We start from the raw sequence: 27,749 nt of genomic DNA on the forward strand, positions 1-27,749 counted from the left end.
AAATAATAAAAAAAAAGTTTATGTTAAAAAGGATCTAATTTAACATCCTAAGATGTATGAAGAGTTAAAATGCAAAAGCCTCAAAGTGACGTCTGAAACTTCCTCTTAAATTAGTATTTTAGAAAAAGTATTTTCTCTCATGTGATGGTTCAGTAATTTAAGTGAAATAACTGAGCATAGGAGCCTGATAAAAATGCTCATTTTAGAAGAAAATTTCAAACGGCACTTTGAGGCTTTTGCATCTGAACTTCACATATGGCTACATCCTACTTTTTTTTTTTTAGTAAAAAAATTTGTGCTCCACAAAATAGCGTGCATGTAACATATATCAGAGAGGTTAGTTTATTAACGTCTTTCTAAACAAACACTTCTAAAGCAAATATCCGCTAGCCTACATGACGCGCAAAGAGCAGACATGATGCAGTTGGCTCGCGCGAGCCGCTTCCAAGTTCACTTGGTCGAAAGCGAAGGGGCGGAGAGGGGATTGAGCGCAGCTGCATTCCTGACACAGAGGCTCGCGAGGCGCTTGATGATTATTACTAAAACCCGCTGTCACTCTCTAGCAGCTCTGCTCGTGTGCGCGTGCTGTGCAGTGAAAGTCTTCACGCGCTTGTTGAGGCAGTGCTGCTTTCTTCCAAGTTTTGGACACGCTTTTAACATCCGGACTCGGAGTTTGCTCGTCGCTTTTACTGGGAGTCTAGTCAATCTGTCTGCCCTGGAGCGAGCTCCGCAGGGAACATGTACAAATATGTACAGTATGGATTTTAGGAGGACGAAACTCGGAAGGTAAATTATCTAAAACGTTTAGAGCATTGTTCTCTTTATATTATAAAAAGTGGTGAACCTTTACACTTTAAAAAAACAAAAACAAAGTTGTTGTTTTTTTCATCTTTATTTATAACAGAAAAGCATTTTTGTAAGGAGTATGGTTGTTAATAAGAATACTATTAAACAAAATAAAACCGCACGAGCCGGAGGTGGACAAGCAGCTCAAACATGTTTGAAGAAGCCATTGTGTTAACTCGTGGGAAAGAAAATCTTGAGGTTCTGTCAACTTCTACTTTCATTTTATTTCTGCACTGCTTCAACCTGCTTTTGGTGAGGATTTGGATGACCATCAGGCAGACACACGTGCACAATGAATAGAAATGAATCGCAATATTTGTTTTAAACAGCAGTAAACATATTGCTTATGTAGTGCTAAATCATCTCTTTCATTTTAGACAGAATATACATGTATTATAATGCCTATAGAAGTATAGGCCCATTTCTTTTACAGTAATGTAAACTGATCATAAATTTATTCCCAAAAGAAAACGATTATTCACTTAAATCATTTTGTCTTGGTGAAATTACTGAACTTCTTAGAATTAAACTCTTATTATTCCCATAAAAGTGTGATTTCCAAAGAATAGTGTTTTAGATAGCATTAACTTAATACTAAAACATACTTTTTTTTCAATAGGACATACAAATATTATAAATGTGTTGATAGTTTTGTGTAATGACTAATTTAGTCAATGTCAGAACACATACTTGGCAAGCATAAGCAGGCTTTGTGTTTGCCTTTTGAGATCTTTGCCCCAGAGGATGTTGATATGGGATAACATGCAAATGCTGTTTTTGTTCCCTATTTTAATCAATGTGAGCATTTTATAGAGCATCTCAATGCTTAATATATGCATAACACACAATAACTAACTGTTTTATCTTATTTATGCTGCTACAACTTAAAGACTTGCTTTGCATAATGGCATTACTCTCATTAGACCATCCAAGATGCAAGTGAGCCTGTTTCTTAATCACAACAGATTTGGAGAAATTTACATTGGATGTACATAATTAACTCATCAATGGATCTTCTGCAGTGAATGGGTGCCATCAGAATGAGACCAAACAGCTGATAAAAAAAAAAATCACAAGTAACCAACACAACTCCAGTCCACCACTTCACATCCTGTGAAAATCTGCATGTTTGTAAAAAACAAAAAAACAAATCCGTAAACAAGTTTTAACTTTTTAATGTAGCTTGCTACTAAAATACTCCTCTAAAAAAGTGAAAAAAAAAAAGTTTTATCTGAATCAGGAGAGAAATATGCACAGATAAATCACCGTTTACAAAAGAAAAACTGTTCTAAACAAATATATTGGTGTATTTTGATGTGAGAGGACAACATCATATGGAGTTTTTAATTGGAGAAAGCATTATTCTGGATCATGGTGTGTTTTTTTTTTTGTTTTTTTTGGTCAGAAGCAATTATTTAAAGTCGAAAAGTTAAACGATAAATTTATTTTCATTTTTGTGTGAACTATATCGCTACACTGGCATTAAACTGGTGAATTTAGTCAAACTGTTTTATCGTAGCTAGATGCAGTGTTTCTCTGAACCCTGGATAACTCTCAGGTGAGTCATAAACTCAACCTGTCAGCACCTGATAACCTAAGACACAGGGTGCCCTTCGGTCTCCTCTCATAAAGGATAGTACAGTGAGTCGGACTGTGTTTTTTTTTTTGTCCCTTGTGACTTTGGTTTGGATTCTCCTTGTTACAAGAGACTTGCATTGTGGCCATCTGAGTGCATATTTGGTTTTTGGACGGGATATCATGGCCTCTGTCATATGCAATAAGCACACTCACCAATAAATCACTCAGTTAATTGTCTGTGCTCAGAAGAAACAGCCTTCATGAACCTGGAGCATATGAAAGGATAATGAACAAGGTTTTACCAAAAGATGGGATAGCCTAAGCAACTTTATCATGCCTTCCATTTGATTACTTGCATGTAAATGTTGTAAACTTCTATTTTATTTTATTATTCATTTGTTTTCAGCTATTTGATATTGCTATATGAAAGAGCATCATACAAAATGCACTTGTTGTGTGGTTTGCAAAAAGAAGAACTTGAGTTTGGCCTTAACATGTTGGAATGCATTGTTTGATGTCATGACTAGTATGTAGGGCCACATTATGCATGAGCAGACATCTTAGCTGAATCATTTTTGGCTGACACCCAAGACCAGCACTGTGTATCATGTTGCTAGAGGCTCTGTGAAGTGTAAACATCCAAATCTCTGAATGTTTTCTCTAGCGATGGGCCACCGATGAGTCTCACAGTCCCTTACCCTTAAGTGTGGCATCGTCATATTCTCACACAGACACATCAGGACAGATGTGTTGGATCGCAAAAGTCTGAGAATTTGAAATGCTGCTTATTCATTTCACACCTAAACATGCCTTTGTCTTTTTCAACTTTCTTTTCATTTCCAGTTATGAATCGTAGAATTTATGTGTTGTCTGTGAATCAGTGAAATGAACTAGATTGATTGGTGTGTATTGACTGTATGGAGCATGACGTATTTTTTACATTTAGAAGTGTTGCTAAAATACTTCCATATATCTAATAGTCTCAAACTGACATTGGTGTTCCCAGTTCAGCCCCAGATGGCATCATATAAAAGCAATTCCTTTTATAAAGGCCAAGCAGAGACACACCAGGTGCTGTAGCAATGCAAAACATTAATTTAATGAACTAATCCATAACAATAAAACAGGATGCCCTGTAGTGCTCGGAGTAAAAATTTCCCTGAATATAGTAAAAAATATTGTGAAATGACAAGTGACACTATATATACCTAATAACTATGTTGCTTAAAGGCACATTCTGCATGATGTTGCAGCTCTGGTGCATTCGGGCATTATAATTGAACGTTTGACTGTGAATGCAGTTCCTATCACACCTGGATCACACTTTTTTTAAAATAAAGAATATGATCTGCTTAATAATAATAACAATAATAAAAACACTTTACAGCAAATATTTAAATAAAAATAGATATGAGGAAAAACTAAAAATGTAATGAAAGCAGGTTTCATAACAAAAAGTCCTTTAAGTCAGCCTGTGTGTTTTAGTGGCAGAATTATATTTGACAAGGTAGACAAATGAAGACAATGAATCTGTTAACTGCTAGAAACACGCTATAATCAAGATATATAACAGAGAAGCAAAGTAAGCTGGTTTCCAGAGCTCGCTCATTTATTCTGGTTGGCAGTCTAGCCCTCTTCCCTGTGTCCTCATGCACATTAATTAAATCACACAGATAAAGAGTGTTTGGAGGGAAATAAAAAAGAAAATCCCAAGCCTCAGGTTGGCATGGAGACTATGACATCATCGCTCAATACATCAGCGGCTCAATGTAAGTGGCATAAAAGAGCTCATTCCGAGCAGGATTAGCTTCGTCGTTCAGTAGTTACAGATGCTAGGCAACCGTGCAATACAAGAAAATTCTAAAAATGTGATCCGAATGCATATTAAATCCTCGAGGAGCCTCAAAGAAGGTTACCTAATACTCTTGAACCTGAACATTATGTGCTCTTGATTGCTAATGTGTTTCATATAGTCTGAATTAACCTCGAAAAGGACTTTAACCTGTAACACTGTCCTACTGTTGATGTGTGAGAAATGAAGTTTGGGGTCAGTAAGGTTTTTAATATTTTTGAAGGTAAATGATACTACTTTTTACCAAAGACGCATTAAATTGGGGGTATAGAGATGTTATAAAGGATTTCTATGTAAGATAAATGCTGTTCTTTTGAAATTTCTATTTATCAAAGAGTCTTTAAAAAATATATCATTGTGTTACTAAGCGGCACAACTGTTTTTAATATCGATAATTATAAGAAATGTTTCTTGAGCAGCAAATCAGGATATCAGAATGGTTTCTGAAGACTGGAGTAATTATGCTGAAAATTCAGCTTTACCATCACAGGAATAAATTACATTTTTAAATATATCCAAATTGAAGACACTTGTAGTAATACTTCATAATATAACTGATTTTACTGTGTTTTTAAATAAATGCAGTGTGCATAAGAGACGTCTTTCAAAAACATAAAAAAAAATATTAACAACCCCAAACTTTTGAAGGTTAATGTACATGATCATAGAACTCTGTCTGGATGAATAAATCCAGTCTGTATTACTGTTAAAAAGTTTATAAAATTTTAATAGGATGACAGCCGATACACACTGCTTCGAATTACTGTATATTAAATGAAACAATTTGACTGAGGATCTACCTTAGTATTTAAAAGTATTTAAAATTCACCAATATATATATATTTTTTAGGTTTATGAACAACCGAGTCCCATCTAGCAAGAGATACCAGCCAACTGAGTATGAGCATGCAGCCAACTGTGCCACTCATGGAGTAAGTAGAAAAATCTACTTCTCATCTCACACTGAGCTCCGAGCAGGTCAAGACAATGTTGGAGAGACAATACAGTGCTTCATAACAGTGTATGAGATCACAAACTGGACCTCTGGCTTAGTGAAGGAGAGGGTGTTGTCAAGAGGGGAGACTTTGATGCCATTGTCCTGTGACACAGAAGGACCAACAAAATCACAAAAAGAACAGAGATTGTGTGATGTAATACTGCTCAACAAACAAAAATATTTCATGGGTATACAGGGACAAAATCATTCAATAATACCAATAGGTCAAAGTCTTTTTCATTCTGTAGTTCTGTATTCACCCTTGCTCTTCTGATCTTGGTTTATGTGCATGTTTTTTTCTGAGCATGTTGTTTGGATAACATCCTGCTCTTTAATCCCCGCCTCTCAGAGCCGCACATCTGGCACGGCCAGTTCACGAGCTTCAGCATGAGACATTGACCACACACCAAATCCTCTTTGCACCAGTGTATTGTCGTTTGGCTGTGGAGTAAAAGCTCAAGAATACTGTGCATCTACTTTTCTGATGTCTACATATTAAAGTCTTGAAAATGTTTTTTTGATAATATGCTTATGTCAAAATGCTGTGAATGCATAGAATTGCTAGTTTTGGTTATTACCTTTTTTTTTTTCTTTTTTTTTTTTTAAATAGGCTTCTGCAGAAAATCAGTAGGGCTTGTGGGACATGTTAAGAAGATTTGATCAGACACAGATAATGACAGATGGAAGGAAGATCGGTCAGGCTACAAATATTAGTATTTGTCATTTTTCCAATGTAATTACAGTAATCCAAAAAAACTGTGCATACACAATGAAGGACTAGGGCTGGCCATTTCAGTTCATTTAAGTATTTAAGTACTATAACATAGTTTTGGAGTTGAGGCCAGCTGACTCAGGTGAAAAACAAGTACACTTCCATAATTTACTTAAAGTGCTCTATTTTCACGCACTAATTTTGTACTTAATATACTAAAAATGATCCTTTACTACTTCTTAAAAATGTATTTAGCTACAGCTTGTAGTACACTTGAGTGTACTAGTGAATGAAAGATGGGTTCAACAAGCATACTACAAGTGGTAGCTAAATACATATTTTAAAAACAAAGATAGTTAAAAGTGCATTTTAGTTCATATACTAGTTTAGTTCACACTTAGATGATCTTAGGTTTATCTTAAGAAGTACTAAAGGATCATTTTTAGTATATTAAGTACAAAATTAGTGTGTTAAAATAGGGTACTTTAAGTAAATTATGAAAGTGCACTTGTTTTTCACCTGGGGAGGGTTGAGTCCAAGTTAAGACCTCACATGAAAATATGGCCTTGGTCTTGGTCCTCGAGTTTGAGTTTAAGACCACAGTCTTGAGTCCACAACAAGAATAAGACCCTAAAAATATTGACTAAGTGATTTAAAATTGAGTTCAAGACCATATTTTAATGGTCTTGATCCTTAAGCCCATGCCCAAGCTCACATTTTTATGGTTTTGTCCTTAGTCCAAATGCTCCCGAGTCCAGAACAAAACCAAAACCATGAAAATAGGGTCCTGTCCAATATCAAATATTTTATGACTTTGCTCCTCAAGTCTGAGTTTAAGACTATTTTTTCATAGTCTTGCTCTTTGTCTTAGTCCACAAAGAGCTCCAAAGTCTACAACAAGGACAAGAACATGAAAATATAGGTCTTAAGACCACATTTTCACTTCCTGGTCACATGATTGACTCAGGAGCATGTGAACTTGTTTTGATTTGAACTCAACCCTCTTCTGGTGTCATTCTTAACTCAAACCCAAATCAGCTTGTCTTGACTCCAACACCGCTTTAACACACTTTAAAACAACAGTAATGAATAACTTGAGAAGATACAAAAAGATACATATTGAAATTGTCTTCTGTCCAGTTCTGGATCATTCCCAGTATCCTGGGAAGCTCGGTGCTGTACTTCCTCTCTGATGACCAGTGGGAGACCATCTCTGCATGGATGTATGGGACAGGTCTGTCAGGGCTGTTCATCATGTCCACCATGTTCCACACGGTGTCCTGGAAGAAAAGTCATCTCAGGTGAGAATTCAAAAAAATAAAAGTTTTGTTTTCTTTAAATTAAGTTCTATTTGAAAACAAAAAGGAAAGATCCTCAGCAGCGCCTAAGATATACTCCTTCCCATACATTCATATACATTTGAACCTAAAATCTTGATATTGAAAAAAAGAAAAAGAAGAAAAAAAAGCATGTTTTCTGTCAACTAAAGAGGATGCTGTTTAAAAAGAGCGTATGCAGAATCTTTAACACGTTTCTGCCTTTGGGATTCAAGAATGACTAAGCACACACTCATTATCGAGTGCTTTAAGATGTGAAACAAACTGATTTCCCCAGTTAAATGAAAAGTCTCTAGCGGTTAATAAACAGAACTGCTTGCGTCTTGCGGAAGAACATCGTAGCCGGAACTACTTCTCTCTGTTTATGTCTATGAAGAATCACAAAGGTACTGGGTTACTCCGCCGCAGTATCCCCGAAGCAATCTAAAATAGTCTGAATATAAACACTTATTATAGGTGCACCCTAGTGATTCAGGACAAGCCAAAAACACGGTTTGGAAAATGGATTCATGGTGTACTCGCTTATTATATACATTTTTCTACATTTTGTACACAAACAAAGTTACGGACGGCGGCTCTGATTGGTTATTTTTTACCGGGAGCGATGGAGTTTCTGCCAATGGCAATAGGACCACTGGGAGGAGCCAGAGGAGCTTGATTGTTTCACAGATTATCCGTCTCATACTCTACTGTCAGGACATAATGACAGGTTTAATAAATATAAATATTTTTTTTTTACAAAAGTTCCTTATAGCACCTTTAACTGGGCATGTTCCCTGACTTCCATAATAGTGAAAAATATTTCAGCTGCAAAAAGAAGAATATTGCATTTATGCAATTGCTATGCATTTCTTCTCATCTTAAAACCAGTGCATGACCACAGACGCCATCTGAAATTAAATATTTCCTCCCGACATGTTGACTGTCAAGCCCTGAATTGACAGAAAACAAAGAGTAGTCTCAGGTCATCTGCAGGCGTAGAGATGTCTGATTATTTAATGTCATAGCTTTTGATCACTCTTCCCAGGTGAAGAGGTTTCATGCTACATTTGTGCATATTCTGCTCTAGGAGGAAGTGTCAGCTGCAAGCGCAGATTTAGTGGAAACATTATGAATGAACTTTGGATCTTCATTGGAGCATCTAAGCAGTTACACATGAATTCATGTTGACAGATGGTATCACATGGGCCTGTCAGTTCATGTTCACAGATGTCTGTTTCATCAGTCTGTGATTCAGTCATGACCCTGCCCATTCCAAATTACACACCCATTAAGCAAAAACACACCTCAAATCTGTATAAAAGGGTTGCAACATGCTTGTCTCCTGAATATATTTTACCAGCAGCATATAACAATGATTTCTGAAGGATCATCACAGGAATAAATGAAATTTTTATTTATATTTAAAAAAAACAAGAACAAAGTCTACTCGGAATTACTGTTTATACTGTATTTTTGATTAAATAAATGCAACCTGGTAAGCATAAAGGCCCGTTCACACCAAGCACGATAACTATAAAGATAACGATAAAGATATAGTTCTAAAAATCGTTCTCAATATTAAAGAATAGCAGAGTCCACACTACAACTATAACGATAAAGGCACAGAAAAAACGGTATCGTTGGAATCATTTTCAGAACGATTTTTTTTCCAGCTGATGAACGATACATACATTGACATCCAATCAGAATCCACCCTGATATAACGAGCTCGAGGATTTAAAGCGGCAGACGCACGTGCGCTCAGAATAAACAGATGATATCGTTCGCTGGTGTGGACGCTAATATCGTTATCTTTATAGTTATTGTTCTTGGTGTGAACGGGCCTTAAGAGACTTCTTTTAAAAACAAAGACCCTCAAACTTTTAAACAGTAGTGTAGCTCAGAAAGATACAAGCCAGTGCAAAGACATGAGCACAAACAGTAGACTATAAGAAAAAGAGACTGATTTTTATTTTGAAACATTCTCTTGCTGTAACAGGAAGGTGGAGCAGCGATTCCACATGTGCGACAGGATGGTGATATATTTCTTTATAGCTGCATCTTATGCACCCTGGTGAGCATGTGATGTGTGTGTCCTCTAGTAACATCACCATCAGCGTTTTACAGCTTCACAGGGTTGAGTGTGTTACTGACACAGGTGTCTCTGTGCTTGTGCTGTGTGCAGGCTGAACCTGAGGGAACTCGGACCCTGGGCTGTGCACATGCGCTGGTTGGTGTGGATCATGGCTTGCGCTGGCTCTGCCTATGTCTTCTTCTTTCATGAGAAGTGGGTTCCCACTTTTTGTTGAGGACGTAGAGGATGCTGATGTGGTTGCTAATGTCCAAAATTGTGTGAAAATGCTGTCTGTGCTTGTGCTTTTGCCAAGCAATTGCATTCTAAATGCATCAAATAATGCAAGTGAATATTAGCCAGCCAGCATCAGAATATGTTTAAAACGGCTGTGTTATGTTTCAGGAACAAGGTACTAGACTTACTGTGCTACACCGCCATGGGAGCTGTTCCTGCAGTTGTTCTTCTGTCAATGGTATGTGTGACTAACACCTATACATGTGTTCATAAATACAGTAATGAAGGCTTTTCAGATGCCTGAAGCAGCTTATTTATAACTTACAACATTTATTCTAGTGTTCAGCCCTCAGAAAAGAGTTGACATTACGTTATTTTTATGAACAAGCCTTGTGGTTCTTAGAAAGAGATTTGAATTCTTTTTAACTGTCCCTTGTTTACTACTGTAAATGAAATCATGGTAACAGGGTTGACATTTCAAATAGCATCCCCTACTGACAAACATAAAGCATGATGAAGTGATAAAAAGATGAGACGTGCTGGACCATGAAGAGTATACTTCTTGAAAGCATAATTAAGTAATTATGACAGTTTTGTGGTTAATAGAATAGTTACTTTAAAAGGGGAAAATGGTTATTATATACATATATGGGGATATATGTACGTAACAGTAGGAATAATGGGGGGTATTAAAATGTCAACCCTGTTACCATGATTATATATACAGTATTAAACAAATGATTATTGAAAAGTATTGTGCAAGAAGCACCTTGTAGAAGCACAAGGCAAAAATAATGTATTGTCAACCCTGTTATAAACCTATTTGATATATATATATATATATATATAAAAATATGTGAATATGTGCATATTTGTAAAATGAAATAAAGTTGGTAATGGATGGAGACAAATAAAAAAAGGCCTGATTAAAGGGAAAAACGTAAATGTTACTGGATTTCAATCTTTAAAATAATGTTTGTATGGGCTTTGCAAAAGCTGACACTAGCGTTTCATTGTTTAAGTAATTTTTTTTACACATGCATACAAGAGAAACAAATGGCACGCTGTTTGGACAGTGTCCCCTGTGTATTTCATCTGAGGGAGAGCGACCCGTTTAAACTGAACGTATTATTTCAGCCTAACAGAGAGGGAATATTAGAGCTTTCAGTGGGCGGAGTCTTCTACTGCCTGGGAATTGTCTTCTTCAAGAGTGATGGCCTCATCCCATTCGCTCATGCCATCTGGCACGTCTTTGTGGCAGTGGGGGCAGGCGTACACTATTACGCCATCTGGAGGTACTTGTATGCAACGGGGACCGGCCAAATCAAAATCTCCAGGTGACAGATGAAGATCTCAAGCATGTTCACACATACAGGGTTTGTTGAGCTATAAAAGACAATGTATCTGACCATGAGCTGCCTTTGCATCCCTCTATATTAATCATAGACGGGCATGTTTTAGTACTGTTGGTCTAAAATGTATTTTTATATAGAAGGATTTCTGTCCTGATAACTCAGCACCTTCTGGCCAGTCTATTTTTGCAGATGTAGTCTTAACCTGTTGACATAATGTACTGTTTTACCCGTCAGTGTTTACAGGCAAATTGTGTATAATACAGAAGACATGAATAACATTCCACATCCTTTAAACTGAGCTGATCTTCTGCCTTGATATGAACTCCCATAATCAGATTGCTTATGAAAGTCATTTATTGGCATTGAGCAGAAAAATTATATCCAGGTACAGTATTTCTACTACTGTGATCTTGTAGTAATGTATATGTACAAACATTTTAGAAATGACCTTTTAATTGTTGCACAATGGATCATGTCTATGGGGTTGTGATCATGTTTAGATTGGAAAGTTAGAGGGGATGACAAGTCTCTTATACAGTAAAAACTGTATTATTATGAAGTATTATTACAATTTTATTCCCGTGATGGCACAGCATCATTACTCCAGTCTTCAGTGTTACATGATCCTTCAGAAACCATTCTAATATACTGACTTGCTGCTCAATTAAAATTGGTGCTCAATTAATAATATTGGTTATTACTATTATCAATGTTTTATCATTTTCTTTCTTCCCCTCTTTCCCTATATATATATATATATATATATAGTTTATCTTACCGCGAACTATCAAATGGTAGCATCAGTTTTCACAAAAATATTAAACAGGTCAGCTGTCATTATTATCAATACTGATCATAATGTATTTTTGAGCATCAATTCAAGTCAGCTGAGCTCACACAGAGCCCTTTTATTTGTTACTGGGAACGAGCCATGCACATGGAAACTAGCCTTGATGAATTAGTAAAACCAAATAAGACTTCTCTCAAGACCTACTGAAAATATAAACCTTTATGAAACTCTTGCAACGTAAACGTCTGTTTTACCGATTAACAAATTTAGCCAGGAAGCTCAGATATGAAAGAGCATGTTTTAAAGCACTGTGACTTTGAATGTATAACACACTTTTTACTCATTTTGTCATAATGTCACATTTATAGGACAGTAAGCACTTGAATTGTGTCAAATGTCATTTCTATGGTGAATTCTTTTGTACCGTTAGTTTCACAGACTTTCAACAACTCGATCTAAACTGTATTTTAACAGTTTTGACACTAATCATAAATGCAGAATGTGTCATTTATAGAAATGTGTCTCTAACAAACATTCCAATAAATCGAGGAATAAATCCCAATCCTCTGGTGTCTTGATATATTTCTGACCGTGGAGCAGAAGTGGAAGTCATGATGAGGTGCAGCGCTTGCCTGTTTTGCTCCAGTGTCACTCCCTCTCCCTTTGTGTCCTTCAGAAACCCTCTCTTAGTATTCTGCACAGATATTTCGAAAACAGTTTCCTGGAACTGACTTATGTGGGCAGAGAGCTGGAATGTCTGTGGAGGAGCCCGCTGACTGCTTTCATGCCCTGAGGAAGCGAGGCGTTGGTGTCTCGGTGCCAGCGGGGGCCGTCGCCTCCGGCTGAAGGGGCCAGAACAAACTGAGCCACATTTGGTAACTTGAGCAAGTTAATAAGTTCATGGGCCCGTGTGATGATCTCCTCAGTGTCCTCCTCACTGTAGCACGTCATCACAGGAGCGCTACGGGCAAACGGCCGCATCTTAGACAGGCAGAGTGAGACTCTAAGACAAACAGAGATATAGAAATATTAGTTGGTACAGGATTTACTGTTGGTTATGGCTGATAATCATTTATAAAAAAAAAAAAAAAAAAAGGTTGATGTGGGAGAAATACTTTTTTTTTTTTTTGGCTTAAAATATGTGGCTAATATGGACATTACAAATATAGAGATGTCCAAAAGTCTGAGACCATGTACATAGATTTGAATTGAAATGGCAAAAAAACCTATACAATAATAACAGTGTCGTGAAGGATACTTTGGAAGTGTAATGTGTGTAATGGGTTGCAGATTAATCTAATAAGTAGTGTAATTGTTTCAATTACTTCATTAAAGTTATGTAACAGATTACATTTGATTACTTTTCTAAATTTATAATGAATGCTTTCAGCTGTTAATCATTTTGAAACCTTTAAACCCGGACGGATAATCCTTACAGTCCTCAACACTGACTACTGTCAGACTTTCACAATCTTTCATAACTTGAATTAAAATCATAAGACATAGTTTAACAGGCTATGAGACTGTTTTCAAAATCAAATCTTTGTACAGCTATGACAGGAAACACTGTCATCTAACAATATCAAAAAAAAGAAAAAAAAGAAACCTGTTTATCTTACAAAAAATAAAGCATATAAATAAACCTAAATATGAAATAAAACCGTTAATAAGCATGAGTCCTTCTTAATCATCGTTGTCTTATATTTTAGAGCAGTCGATGCAATTTAAGAATGAAAGAAATCAAATCTATATGTGTGTAAATAATAAATAAATAATCAGATAAAAATTTTTTGTTTGTTTCTAAGTAACAGTAACAGATTACAGTTTATTTTGTAATTAAATGACATAATTCTGTCACATATAATTAGTTACTCCCCAACACTGAATAATGATAAAACCTCCATTTGTGCAATGCACGTTTGCAACCATAATTGAGTGTTGACTATTATATCTAAAAATGAATGGAAGGGCGTAGTAATGTGAAAGTAATAGAGCTCCCTTTATAACCGAATGTATTTAAAGACAGAGCCACACAATTGGTTCAGTAGATGTTCAATCAATCACTGTGGAATTAAAAAAGAAGCAGCTTCTCTCCCCTGCTGTACCGAACTGTGATGAGAAACGAGTACTAAAGAAACGATACAACATCTTAAACATTAAATTTTTAACACCTTGCATGTTCTGCAAGGGCTATGTTGTTATGAATGAACTATCGTGTTGGTCTACCTGGGAATTAGATCCTGACTGCGTGTGGCCAGTTTGGCCAGGGTGGTCATGAGCACAGTGACGAGGCGCGGGGAGAAGCTCGGGGGACTGGCGGACTGGCGCACCTGCGTGATCTCAAACAGCACCGCCTCCAAACACTCAAAAAAAGACGTGATCCGTTCCACCGTGCAGCGAGGATCATAGGACACTGAGAGATATTCGCCAATGACCCACACCTGCGAATAAACGTTCAAGACAGTCACCCCACACAATACAGTACAGCATGATGATGCTCACGATCACCGTTCACTTCCGCTGCTCACCACATGAGTGTAGAAGTCTTCTTTACTGTAAATGTTGGCAGGGGAGCTTGTGAGCTCCAGGATCTCCCTGGACTGATCCACAATCAGAGGTGGGTGGAGTTTGCACAGGGCCTGCAGGTGGGTGCTGAACACCCTACAATCAGAAATAATCACAGTAAAAATCATTTACACATGCAGGATTTAAAAGATGCATAACCCCATGAATCACGCAAAAAAATAACTCCACTAACAACATGGCATGTGCATCTTTCTGTAGCAAATCTTTTGCACAAATGAGTGAGCTGTTGTCCATAAAGAGTATTTAAATAAAGAGTGCCTCACTTTTGGACTTCAACATTAAATGTCTTGATGTCGTAGAGCAGACTGCTTCTCTCCAGCAGCACTAGCAACAGCTGGTTCAACATTTTCTCATCCGCTCTCTATAAAACACAATAAAAACACTGGAAGAGATCACACAATTCACACCTTGTGAAATGTGAGTGCACTGGTGTGAGCTGTTAAATGGCCAGACCTTTCATTTGTGGCTCTCACCTGAGTGACTGTGTTGAAGTACACATGCAGAAGCACAGGAACGACCTGAGCACACCGAACAACTCGTGGACTCTCCGCCATGTCAGCCAAAATCTCATGAAGCATTTTTAGCCTGTGAGGAAATCACACTCAAAGGTTTACAGAAAGCAGGCATTTAACACACACACTTCATTTTTATCCAACATTTAGTTTAATTTTTGTGCTGTAGGGGTGGTAATTACACAGTTGCAGGTCCATGAGTTGAATCGGAGCATCGGAGCATACTTCATTAAATATTTAAAGGTTTGGGGACAGAATTGTCTCAGTGGTGATAAATTAAGTTGATCAAAAGTAAAGACTGTAAAGACATTTAAATTGTCAAATTTGAACTATTTATCAAAGAATCCCTAAAAAAAATGGTTTCAGCTTTGCTAAAAATAAAATGTTTCTTGAGAGTTTAATCAGCATATCAGAATGATTTCTGAAGGATCATGTGAAACTTAAAACCTGGAGTAATGATGCTGAAAAAAATTCAGTTTTACCATCATAGGAATTAATTACGTTTTTAATTATGATGTGATTTCAATTATACCTCCTTAAATTCTTCATCCTGCTACCTTTCTATAAATGAATGAAACAAATTCCTTAATTCTTTGTAGATTATATTCTGTAAGTAATATGCCAGGTCATACCTGTCTATTGTGTCTCCGGTCCCAGCCTCAGGTCTGAGGATGTAGAGGAAGAGGCCCCTGCAGGACGGCTGGCGGAAGGCATCCAGACAAGCGGCCACCTTCGCCCCCTGCTGGTCCCACGCGGGACGGTCTGGAGCCTGATAGCATGCTGATCTGCAACAGCATTGCACTGCTAATTCACATCAGATTCAACTCCAGTTGAAGGAGTGCTGATCTGTAGCTGGTAAAGTCACGTACCTCTGCTGGAGGTCCAGGGCTGCTGCTAAGCAGGGCAGATCAAGGATAGTGTGCAGTAACTCGATGGCTGTATCTGGAGCTATCAGTGATGGGAGCAGCTCCACAAACTCTGCAATCAATCCTGAACTGTTCCATGCCAAGAACTGGTGGGAAAATCACACAAACATTTCAAATGTCACTAATTTGTATACAATTTAAGGTAATAGTTCAGCCAACATAAAAATTAGCTGGAAATTCTACCATGAAGCCATTAAATATGTAGAGGAGTTTGTTTCTTCATGGGTACAGATTTAGAAAAATGTGGCATTGCATCAGTTGCTCACCAATGGATCCTCTGCAGTGAATGGGTGCCGTCAGAATGAGAGTCCAAACAGCTGATAAAAACATCACAATAATCCACAGGTAATCCACATGACTCCAGTCTATCAGTTTAATAATTGACCTTTTTTTTTTTAATTCACACAATTGCAAACAAACCATAAAATTACTTTCTCCAGTGAAAAACTCATCTTGCCCGAATAAGGAGAGAAATATGCTCATATCTAGAACTATTTACAAGTGAATACAGTCTTAGAGGCCTGTGTATTTTCATGTGTATTTGAGAGGACAACTGATGATGGACTTTTTCGATGTAGGAAGTGTTATTTTGCAATATCTATCTGTATTTTCACCCTAAGCAATGGTTTAATGTAAAGTAAAAAAAAAAATTAATAATAATTGATTTCTGTTCTGTTTGTTTCCTACTTTTCACTTCACAAGATGGACTGGATTTGTGTGGATCACTTGTGGATTATTGTGATGTTTTTATCAACTGTTTGGACTCTCATTCTGGCGGCACCCATTCACTGCAAAGGATCCATTGGTGTGCAAGTGATGTAATGCTCCATTTCTCCAAATCTGTGTTGCAAAAGAAACAAAATCACATACATCTTGAATTTTGCTATATTTCTTTAAAAATATGATTAGCCAGCCCACCTTCAGGAGGTTTGGGAAGCTCTGTCTGTAGTTGGTCACCCTCTCCTGCAGCACACTAGCATTGAGAAGACAGAACTGGACAAACTCGAAGGCGAGCATGGGCTCGTTGAACTGCTCGGCGGGACAGTGACTGAAGAGTTGGCAGAACACAGCCTCCGAGTCCACCGCTGCAATCTCACCTGATGTTAGAGCATGTGGACATGGAGATGCATTCATACGCTACACTATCAGAGACATACGCTGCTGTAAGTGCTGGGGACTCACTGTGGTTGAGGTAGAACTGAGCGATAGGCAGCAGGGCTCGAGAATAGGTGAGATCTCCATTCAGTCTGCCGTACAGGGCTTTGATGCAGGGGAAGGCACGGTACACGTACGAGGGGTCCTCACCACAGATGACGTCCAATATTGACACGGACTCAACAATACACTGTACAACAGATATACAGAGTCACCATCCATCTGCTGTTTAACTTGCTGTAAGTCTTAACCATGACATGATTCATCAATGTGTCAAATCCTATTCTTTTGTGCATTAGTTTCTGATTTTAATTACTGAATTTTCCATTATAAATTATATTATCAGCTGAATTTAAGTTCACATCAATTTTAGGATTTGTTGACGTGACTTAAAAAAAAAGTTTTTTTGGGGAATAAAACGTTTTTGATAAGGCACAAATTACTGTTTCTTAAAATGTTAAATATATGCCTATTTCTTTTGATTATTTAAAATGTTTATGTCAAGGTTAAAATGAAAAAAAAAAAAGAAAACTGTGGGAATCATGCTGGATTTACCGGAGTACTTTCTCTCTTTTTTTAATAAATACTTTTCTTCAGTTAGGTTGCACTAAATGAATAAAAACTGACAGTAATGACATTTATAAGATTTTTATTTCAAATAAATGCTATTTCTTATAAATGCTTCTTTTGATCTTTCTATTATTCAAAGAATCCGGAAAAACAAAACAGAAAAAACATTACGAAGCACTGTTTTTAACAATGATAATAAGACATTTTCTTTGAGCAGCAAATTAGCATATTACAATTATTTATGAAGGATCATGTGACACTGATGAGGAGTAATGAAGAAAAAAAATCACCTTTACTTTCACAGAAATACATTACATTTTAAAACATATTTCAATAGAAAACATTGTTTTTACTCTACTCTCAAATAAATGCAGCTTTAGTGAGCAGAAGACACTCTCAAAAACACTATGAATTTATAAAGACATGAAACTTTTGAATGCTAATGTATGTGTACTTACTGCTTTCTGCAGCTCTGTGTCTGTCTTCTTCAGGGCCTCTACATTGTGACACAAGACAGAAATAAATCAATCCATTCTCCAGCAGAGTGTAATAAACATTCTCTAACAGCTGAGCTATGGTCTACTCACTCCTGTCACTCTGTTCAATGAGACGCTGGCAGTACTCAAAAGCCTTCTCTCGGAGTCTCTCTTTGGGAGGAAGTAGTCTGGTGGAAGAGGATGTGGCCGACACCATGGACGTCACTGAACTGTCCACCTCTGAGCGATCATCTGCACCAACAGCACAGCACATTACACCCAGAGCACAACTCCTCTTCCAGCAGGATTTAATCAAGCACGTTATCTGGCACGATTCAGTGCCATTGCAGGGCTGAGCATAAGACAGGACATGTAGGCTATGTTCGGAATTGGAATAGCACAATTTTTACAGTATGCAATATGTATAACATGTACACTATGCACATTTTGTGAATGACTTACTACTTTTGCCAAAATGTGCAATATACAAACAAATGCACACCGCATGAAAAGCAGTCTTTTTATTCTTCTGAGATTAACTTGATGTCACACAAAAGTAAACATGGTAAGGTCATGTGACAACAGCTCAGCGTGAAACGCTTACCACTGTATACTGTGTCTCATGCACTATTTAATACAAATAGTAAGCTGTATACAGTTTATTCTCCACAGTGTAGAGTAAGTAGCATGCTAGTAATTCATTCCAAAAATAGCCATAGACACAAAATCAATTTGATACACACAGAAGTTAATTATAAATCAGAGATCAATGTCATTGAGTAAAGAGAGTTTGTGATTGTGCAGGAAGGAAAAGCACACAGGCTTTAGATTGATCAAATCAGACTTTTCGCTTGCATCTTACCTTGGTGCTGTGAATGAATGCCCTGCGCTTTTATTAGTAGAGCTAGCAAAGATGAAAATCCCATATTATTTGTCTTTACCAAATGAAGTATATATATCTTACACGGGACATTTCGTGAACTGGTGTCATTGTTACAAATGTTTTCTAGTACCTGAAATATACTGAAAATACAGAAATAAAAACTAATCCAAACTATCGGCACATAATATAAGAAGTAAAACTAAACTAACACTGATCATAAAGCAAACCAGCTGCTGCAACATCTCTGTTTGGACTACCTGATTCTGTGTTTGTAGTCCCGTCTGTGTCATAAGTGAGCAGCCAACTCTTGATCATAGAGAAAGTGTACATATTCATCCACTGGTCCTCAGTGTAACTCTGACCCACACACAGCACAGTGAAGAAGTCACCTGTTACCACCCCATCCACCTCCGTCAGCGGGGCAGGCTGATGAAGAGATGTTGACAAGTGTTGACAAGCCTGAGCTTGACTGACGGTGAAGGTACTGATGAACGAAGAACAAAAGCAACATATGCCCCACCTGACGTGTTCTTGGTCCACTGAAAAATCCCCCAGAAGACATGGAGGCTCCCTGCTGCATACTGGCATAACGCAACCAGTCCACCAACTTACGACTGACCACATTCACCTGATCTGGGTTTGGAGAGAACGTGATTCATGTTAACGTCTTTGCATTTTCCAGATTATAGTATTTCAGTTATGCCTTTTTAATGCATATAAAGTTAACTAGAGAGTGGGGGTTTAAAAGTCCATTTAAATGATTTTGTTGCAATGTGAGAACAGATTTGGATAAATGTAGCATTACATCAGTTGCTTACCAATGGATCCTGTGCAGTGAATGGGTGCCGTCAGAATGAGAGTCCAAACAGCTGATAAAAACATCACAATAATCCACAAGCCTCCAGGGCCATTTGTTCAAAAAGTTTTAATCTAGATCAGAATTATCTGAATTCAGAAACCCCATGTTTTTCTGTCCAGGATCGGGTGAGCCATTTTACTTTTGTGCTTGTTTTTAAAAGCAAAACCAGATACACACTTTTTTTGTGCCAGTGTTTTGCATTGTATTTACATAACTAGTTTCTGACTGGTCCATCTCTGATGATTGTGCCAATGTAGTTTACAATCAGTAATATGATCAGCTGTTTGAGGATATATTACATGTTACAAATGTTGTATTTTTTTTAACCAGTTTTGAAGTTTTATAAAAAAAAACAATTGTTCCTGAAATCCATCCTTCTGCTAGGAATAATCCTATTTTTTTGAACAACCCATTTTCAAGATTTGATCCAATCCGACGGCCCCAAAATTTGACCAGATTACTTTTGGCCCCGGGGCCATCAGTTAACTCATTAATCTCGTGAAGCAAGAAGCTGCATGTTTGGAATACTTCAAATAGTTGTATTATATCTGTCCATTATATTTCTTTCTCCACTGAAAATGTGGCCTTGTCTGAATCAGGAGAGAGATATGCACAGATAAAGCGCAGTTTAAAAACGGTCCTACACAATTCTTAACAAATATCTTGGTGGATTTTGATTGTGAGAGGACAACAGGGTATGTATTTTATTTTTTTTTTACTGGAGGAAGCGTTATTATGGACTATGGATTTTATATATTGCCCAGAAGCAATGATTTAAAGTTAAAAGTGTTTCTTACAAACACACAGCTTTTCACTTCACAAGACGTTTATTGATGGACTGATCATTGTGATGCTTTTATCAGCTTTTTGGACTCTCGTTCTGATATTCATTACTTCTGACAACTGGAGTCCACTGTGATTCCAATATAGTATTGTGTTCCTCAGATGTGATCAACTTTACCATCTGTGAGAATCTCTGGATACACAGTAATCATCTTAGAGAGAAGGGGAAGCGCATGTCTGGATATCTGCCCGTCAGACAGCCGAGAATCGAGACTTTTCAGCAAATGGTGGCAAAGAGGCATCACATCTTCTTGACTTCCAGCCTGAGGACAATTAGACGATTAGTTCAGTGTTCGTGAACAGAACTCGAGCTGATCGTGAACAGCATGTGACTCACCTGAGCGAGAACAACACTGGCCACATGGCTGAAGGTCCTGCTGTCGGGACTGAGATCAGAGCACAGGCTGTGTACGCTGGGAGGAAAGCTGTCCCGGAGGATGGAGGAGGACAGAACCTGAAGCTGCTCTGGACATGAAGAAGAACGAAGAACCGTCTGCAGCTTCAGCACCAGATCTGACGGGAGCCTGCAGGCAGTGGAGGTGTTCAATCAGACTTAAAATAGACTTTTCTGAAGGGCCAGACAAAGGGTTTCATGCCTCTGTGCTGTTCAGGTGTATTTTAAACGAATATGACTCACTCTGTCGCATATTTAGTGGCAGAAACGATCAGATTGAGCCTCTGGAGAGAATCCACTGTGTCTCCACTAACATCTTTACTGTGGAGCAGCTTAAATATGCGTCCACAATGCCTCTGCAGCTCTTCCTCCTTTATTTCTCTGAAAGGCACATTTAAAATAATTAACAGATTTGTCATTGGGAATAACTTGTCTAACTAATAGGCTATAACTGACCAGTCATGTGACCACCACAGCTTTTGACAGTGAACATTTTAGGTAAAGATATAGATTTACCTTGCCTGCTTTATTAAACTCTCCGTCGCGGCAGTGTACATTTTTGAAAAAATATTGCAATAAACACAAAACAAGAATCAAAATATTAGATCCGTCGGCTGTGATGACCTGACAACAAATCACATGACAATAAATGGTTCCGCTTTTCCGCGTCAGTCGGGCACAAAATAGTGTGACAAACACGAGGGTGGAATTTGCATACAATATTCATACTATGCGGTTGAATATCATATATAATATCACTAAGTAGAATATTCTATGGGTAGAAAATCATACTGGTAGAGTATTCATATCGGTAGATTTATTATTTATATATGGTTCCCCTTTTGACAGTCGGCGACAAATAGTTTGATAAACGAAATCATGGGGATCTGTATCGAACATCTTCAAGCAACAAACATGCATTTGATAATTGTATGTATTAAAATAGTACGAGACGAATGCTAGTTAATACGACTTAGGACATGCATCTATGTCTAGACTAAAAGGGGGTTTGGTCCCCTTGAAAAAAGATCAGCGTTCATTAAAAAACAGCCATTAGCTTGTAAGAAACAAATTCACCTACATGCCAAATAATATCCACATACTTATTATATGACAAGCAATAATCAACCAGTAAATCACTTCAAAGTAAATCTTAAAGCAAAAAAAAAAAAAACCCTCTAATGTTGTAAATGTACTTTAACTCCTCAATAATTGTATAGTGTAATATATAAAATCTAGTTTTATTTTTATGACCTTTTCTACATCCAAATATAGAAATACACTAAACATAAAACTTACATCATCTAACAAAATGACTGAAAAACTAACTATAATAAAAAAAAATAATCATAGAGAAGCACTGCAGTCTCAATGCATAATACTTTCTTAACAGTAAAACATATAGCAGTTAAATTTAAATAAATACATTTAATTCATTTATTAATTAATTTTACACAGACTCCACGGATGCAGTACGATTCAAAGCTGCATTTGGATAGTATCAGACTATAAATTCATACCTACTGTTCTTAAATAAACCAGGGACCAGAGATCTTCATTACACGCTCAAGCAGGCTGCAGTTGAAACTTTATAGTTCAAACGTTTTAATAGTTTACTGTTGACATTTCAGCACATTCACGAGTTCTGCTCGGGCAAAGACAGGACAGACTTGCAGTTTTGGTGCACAGGGTTATAAAGAGTGTTTATGCAATATAAATTGGAAGCGAATTGTGATAAATTGAGAAAAAGAATCAAGCTAGGTACCCTGCATACAATAATGACAGCAAGATTTAATTATTTCAAAATAAATTACATGGATGATAAAAGAAACAAATTGATGGTGGAGGGGCCGACATAGAAAGCAATACTTAAACCTTCATCCATGAGGAATCCAAACAGAAGATGCCATCATCACAGATTCATTTCAAAGATTAGCCAGAGAAGTATTTTTATTCGTTCCAGATACACCATTGCAGAAAATGCATGGACAGAAGAAAAGCCCTCATACATTGTGTAGTTGAATACACATTAAAAAAAAACAGACAAACCTGCAGACATTTACAAGTGCATGGCCTGATCTCACAATGCAGAATGATTTGGAGGGTGTTTTGTGTACAATGCAAAAAGATTGTATCTTTCAGCTAGAGTCAAAGGAGAAAGAAACACCAGCAATCAGTTTCAATTAGAAATGTTTAGTGTATAAACACTTGCATATGCTAATATGCACAACACAAGAAGCACAAAAAGAAATAATATAAAACAATCTTTGAATCTGTGATAAAATACTCCATGGTTATATGTGTGTACAGACACTGACAGATTGTGGACAAATGTACAGGCAGTGACAGCTAATTCTGTACGATAAGGGTGTTAACAGTGATAATGTTTGTTTCACCATTCCACTGGTTATTTCATTATGATCCTAAAGAAGAGAGAAAAAAAAATCATCATATATATATATATATATATATATATATATATATATATATATATATATATATATATATATAAATTAAATTATACTTCAAATGGGACGGTGGTTCTCTCATGCATTGTGTTTATTTGAAAAACAAAGACCCAAATCAATCAGACTAATTAGGATCAAACTCAGTTTTTGCATTGATATCTGCATCGTTTAAATCCAATTGCTGCTTCAAAGCTTTTAAAGTAACAGCTGAAATAAAAAATAAAACTTTGCTGAAAATGCACTCACTCTCATGCAATCCAAGATTTATTTTTGAATCATTTCTTCACTGAAACCGATTTGGAGGAATTGAACATTTCATCCCTTGCTGACTTTCTCTGGAGTAAGCGATATAATGCATAGAGGACTATATGATGGGATAGCCAGAAGAAACAGTCTAATGTTTATTTCTTGCAAACACACACATAGCTTGACAGTAATTGATGGACAGGAGTCGTGTGGATTCCTTGTGGATTACAGTGATGTTTTTATCAGCTGTTTGGACTCTCATTCTGATGGCACCCATTCACTGCAGAGGATCTCTTGATGAGCAAGTGATGTAATGCTACATTTCTCTAAATCTGTTTTCAAACTCATCTACATCTTAGATAAATCTGAGAGTCAGTGCATTTTCATTTTTTGGGTGAACTATTCTTTTAAATTCACCAAAAGGCTTTTCTGTCTACGGAGAGATTCCTCTTGATTTATGCATTAGTTCACTGATAAAGAACCAGCAAGATTTCATTTCCTGCTTCTTTTATCATATTGCTCAGTCTTGTCCAGTCACAACTTGATTCATCATCTCTATAGACTTTGTTGCAGAATGCTGATGTTCATTTTTCTAACAACATGTCCAACCCTGCAAATGAACTTCTTTAGTAGGCAAGTTTGATGTTATTGTCTTTAAGCAGTACATCACAATGATTTTTATTTAGTCCTGAAAGAAGTGGAGTACTAAGGCACTAATGTTGAAGATATATATGGTCTGTTAAAAGGATAGTTCACCCAAAAATGAAAATTCTGTCATCGTTTACTCACCCTCATGTTGTTCCAAACCTGAATGAGTTGCTTTCTTATGTTGAACATAAAAGAAGATATTTTGAAGATCGCTGGTAATCAAACAGTTGGTGGTTCCCATTGACTTCCATAGTAGAAATACTATGGAAGTCAATGGGAACCATTAACTATTTGTCTTCAAAATATCCTCATGAAAGCAACTCATACAGGTTTGGAACGACATGAGGGTGAGTAAATGATGACAGAATTTTCATTTTTGGGTGAACTATCGATCCCTTTAAAGCTTCCATTCTTACTACAAAATCAACACTGTACTGCTGTGACTGTACGACTACAGAAGCATACAAAGCTATCGGTAGCTCACATAAAGCTACTTCACTTCACATCTGTGGTGTGTATAATTTGCAACATACAAAGCGGTTACTGAATTCTGTTAGTGATTGTCTTGAAAACACATTTGACTAATTCGAAAAACATATTTTCTCTTAGTAAAACTAGAAAGTCTGATTAAAGGCTGGCTTTGTGTAGATTACAAAACAAATGTTTCTTGAACTCTCAGAAAAAATACTGAACATTCATTTAGTGGCTTCGGTGATTATTAAGGTGAAGAAACAGCCCTTGCAACAATAAACATGAAAAGTTACATTCCTAGGTCTGGAAAAGCATTTGGTTGACATCAAATAGATCAGCAACGTGTGGTGTGCTAGCATTCATCCACTGATGCAGTCGGGGTTACGTTGCTTAAGGTATTTATGGAGCAGATTTTTGGCCAAGTGCTTTTTAAGGGTGATGAACAAATAAGACTGAGCTACTTTAAATACAATGAACTTAGTTGTTTTTAAAAACACAAAACATCAAAAATGTATCTACAAACACATTCTAATGGTTTAATATATTGTTTAGGTCAAAAGTGGGTGCCATGGGGTCATAACAAATAAACAAACGGTACTTACATTCAGAGTTCTTTTTAATTTTTTGCACTAAACATAGACCAATTAAGAAATAAGCATATTTCTAGACATTTCTCTTCGTAGTAAGCGAGCAAGGTAAGAATCCTCCACAGAAAAAAAGATTTTGTACACTATAATAAAGTAGGTTAAAGGACTCCAGCTAGAAAAGGCTTCGGTTATATCTATTCATTTCTGCTTTGAGTTGTAACAATCTTGTTTCATTAAAGATAGCCTTTTTTCTTTTAAACAGAGAGATAAATAAATCCTCACAAAGGCCGCACAGGTAACCACAGCTTCCTGTGACCCTTTTTATATACTGCTTCAATTCAGAGACACTCTTGGTCTCAGACTGTAATAGCTGCATAGGTATTGGTCCCACCCCATCCCGAAAAGAAGAACTCTCTCAGCTGTACCTTGTGAGGAACTACCTGGGAGCACGTGCCTAGCTGGTGTCTTCAGGCACGTGTACCTCTCTTCATACTTCTTTCAAACATTCTTGCAAGATTAAAAACCCCTACAAAATTAAAACTGTGTGTGCATTGAATTTTAATGCTGCCAGATGTAGCTCACTGAATTTACCCCCGAGAAACAACAACCTCTTCTTACAAAGACATTCCACCAGTCACCCGAGTCGGGCGTTTACAAAACTTTGAAGTTCTTGTTTTAAAGAAAACCAAACACGTTTCCCTCAATACGTTTAAGGATATTGCGAGATGTGCTTTTAAAGATGGGTCGTCGGCTCACTCGCTCACTCACTGGTTCATTCGCTTGCCTCTTGATTCATTGCAACAATTACAGGCTGAGGGACTGGAGCGACACTGTCCTCCTCCATTTTGGCCCGTTTGGGTTCGGGCTCGTTGACGCTGGACTCGTCTGTTTCCATGCTGGAGGGCCTGCTGACCAGCACAGGAGGGGATGTGGAAGCCTGCGCAGCCAAGATCTGAAGAGGATTGGTGAAAGCTGAGGGAAAGAGATGACAACACAAAGAAATCTGTTACAGGTCAATGTAAAAAACAAACAAACAAGAGTTTAAAAACCTAGACTGTACTCTTTTTTTTCATGTTGGTTTTGCATTCAAAAACTTTGAAAAGCTTTAATATAATTTCTCCCCAAAAAAGTTTTACAACCAAGAAGTTAAAATAAATAATCATTCGTCAGTTGTTTTTACATTAGATCAACATTTTATATTTAAATAGAATCCTTAATGTAATATTGTTTTAACATTGAAAAGTCAGGATGATTTCATAAATCATAAAACATATCAGTATGTTTTCGGGAAGTGGCACCACATGACATTTTACAACCTAAACTAATCTTATATAAATATATATATAAATCTAATTATCTGATATTTTAAAAGACTTAATGCCATTGACACAGTCATGAGGGTCTGCAGGGATCCTATAATTTGATGCTTCTTCCCCTCTCCCTGAATTTTGGTCACATCACATGACTCTTATTTTAGCATCACCGATAAACTGTTATTTATTTATGTCTATTTTAATCTTGATATATATATATATATATATATATATATATATATATAAATCAATTTTATTTACATTTAAAGTAATTAGGTTGTGTGGTTTAGTTTTAGAAAAAAATATAAATAGTGAAAAATCATGATAAAAAGGACTCTGATATTGTACACACACACACACACACACACACACATATCATACATTAAATATACACAGAACACACACATATACTATGCAAAAAAAACTTTTCTTTTTGGATGCAATAAATCGCTTAATTAGACAGTACCAATTTAAAAAGCAAGTTAGAAAATTAGGTAACACTTTAGAATAGGGACCAATTCTCATTATTAACCCTTAAAGACCTAGAATATTTTTGGGGCGCCTGACACACCTGCACTTTTCTTTGTTTTGCAGACCTATTCTAGCAGTCAGCATCAAGTGCCATTTATAGTTATAAACAGGAGAACTTACAGTTTAAGTTTAACTAATTTAAAGTCTCAATTTTCTTTTGTTTTCTCTAAGAATTAATGAAATTACAGAATTATAAGAAAAATGCAAGCAACAGTTGGGTGTTTTTTAATGTGTTCTCAAACAGTAACTCCTAAAGTTTGGATATTTTTCTTTAGAAAGTTGTGTCTGGTGTTTTACACTTCCAAATAAAGTTGTGTTTACATATACCATTCCCCAAGCTAGTTATAGCCATTTATTACAATATTATTATCAACGCTTATAAGTGGAAGAACAGGCCTATTTCGTTAACTAACAATAGAAATGTCCAAAAACATTTAATGAGTAAAGAAAATGGAAAAGAGTGATATATGATAAAAAACTATTATTTTTTCTTCTTCTGAGAAATATATTTTCAATCTGAGTAT

General features: G+C 36.7%; 2 protein-coding genes across 3 annotated transcripts; one reads left to right on the plus strand and one right to left on the minus strand.

Annotated features, from left to right (window-relative positions):
- Positions 1-448: 448 nt before the first annotated feature.
- Positions 449-11,163, plus strand: LOC113086296 (monocyte to macrophage differentiation factor 2-like). The gene is made up of 7 exons (XM_026255380.1): positions 449-786; positions 5,127-5,208; positions 7,126-7,286; positions 9,304-9,378; positions 9,490-9,591; positions 9,781-9,850; positions 10,750-11,163. The coding sequence occupies exons 1-7, from the start codon at positions 530-532 to the stop codon at positions 10,951-10,953; spliced, it is 951 nt and encodes a 316-aa protein (XP_026111165.1). The 5' UTR covers positions 449-529; the 3' UTR covers positions 10,954-11,163.
- Positions 11,164-11,304: 141 nt separating this feature from the next.
- LOC113086295 (AP-5 complex subunit zeta-1-like) lies at positions 11,305-22,128 on the minus strand. Of its 2 annotated transcripts, XM_026255377.1 has the most exons (18): positions 21,478-22,128; positions 21,205-21,342; positions 20,905-21,091; positions 20,686-20,830; positions 19,386-19,498; positions 19,123-19,291; positions 18,845-18,886; positions 18,094-18,234; positions 17,965-18,002; positions 16,964-17,126; positions 16,700-16,878; positions 15,725-15,867; positions 15,488-15,640; positions 14,817-14,928; positions 14,607-14,704; positions 14,286-14,418; positions 13,984-14,198; positions 11,305-12,760 (listed from the first exon to the last, which is right to left on the minus strand). In XM_026255377.1, exons 1-18 carry the CDS (start codon positions 21,516-21,518, stop codon positions 12,490-12,492), a joined length of 2,481 nt encoding a protein of 826 aa, XP_026111162.1. In that variant the 5' UTR covers positions 21,519-22,128; the 3' UTR covers positions 11,305-12,489. The 2 variants fall into 2 exon arrangements, with proteins under 2 accessions (XP_026111162.1, XP_026111164.1); XM_026255379.1 differs by lacking the exon at positions 18,845-18,886.
- Positions 22,129-27,749: the final 5,621 nt, after the last annotated feature.

The sequence above is a fragment of the Carassius auratus genome, unplaced genomic scaffold (assembly GCF_003368295.1).
Source record: "Carassius auratus strain Wakin unplaced genomic scaffold, ASM336829v1 scaf_tig00043037, whole genome shotgun sequence".
Lineage (NCBI taxonomy): Eukaryota > Metazoa > Chordata > Actinopteri > Cypriniformes > Cyprinidae > Carassius > Carassius auratus.

Bases quoted from the DNA above. Each gene is read 5' to 3' on its own strand.
- LOC113086295 (XM_026255377.1), bottom strand. From the start codon at position 21,518: ATGTACACTGCCGCGACGGAGAGTTTAATAAAGCAGGCAAG. The intron at 18,887-19,122 runs GTAGTCCAAACA...CATCTTTGCTAG, and splicing joins GACTACAAACACAGAATCAG to CTCTACTAATAAAAGCGCAG. The intron at 15,868-16,699 runs GTGGGCTGGCTA...TTTTCCCACCAG, and splicing joins GCTTCCCAAACCTCCTGAAG to TTCTTGGCATGGAACAGTTC.
- LOC113086296 (XM_026255380.1), top strand. From the start codon at position 530: ATGATTATTACTAAAACCCGCTGTCACTCTCTAGCAGCTCTGCTCGTG. The intron at 9,592-9,780 runs GTGGGTTCCCAC...GTTATGTTTCAG, and splicing joins GTCTTCTTCTTTCATGAGAA to GAACAAGGTACTAGACTTAC. The intron at 9,851-10,749 runs GTATGTGTGACT...GTATTATTTCAG, and splicing joins CAGTTGTTCTTCTGTCAATG to CCTAACAGAGAGGGAATATT.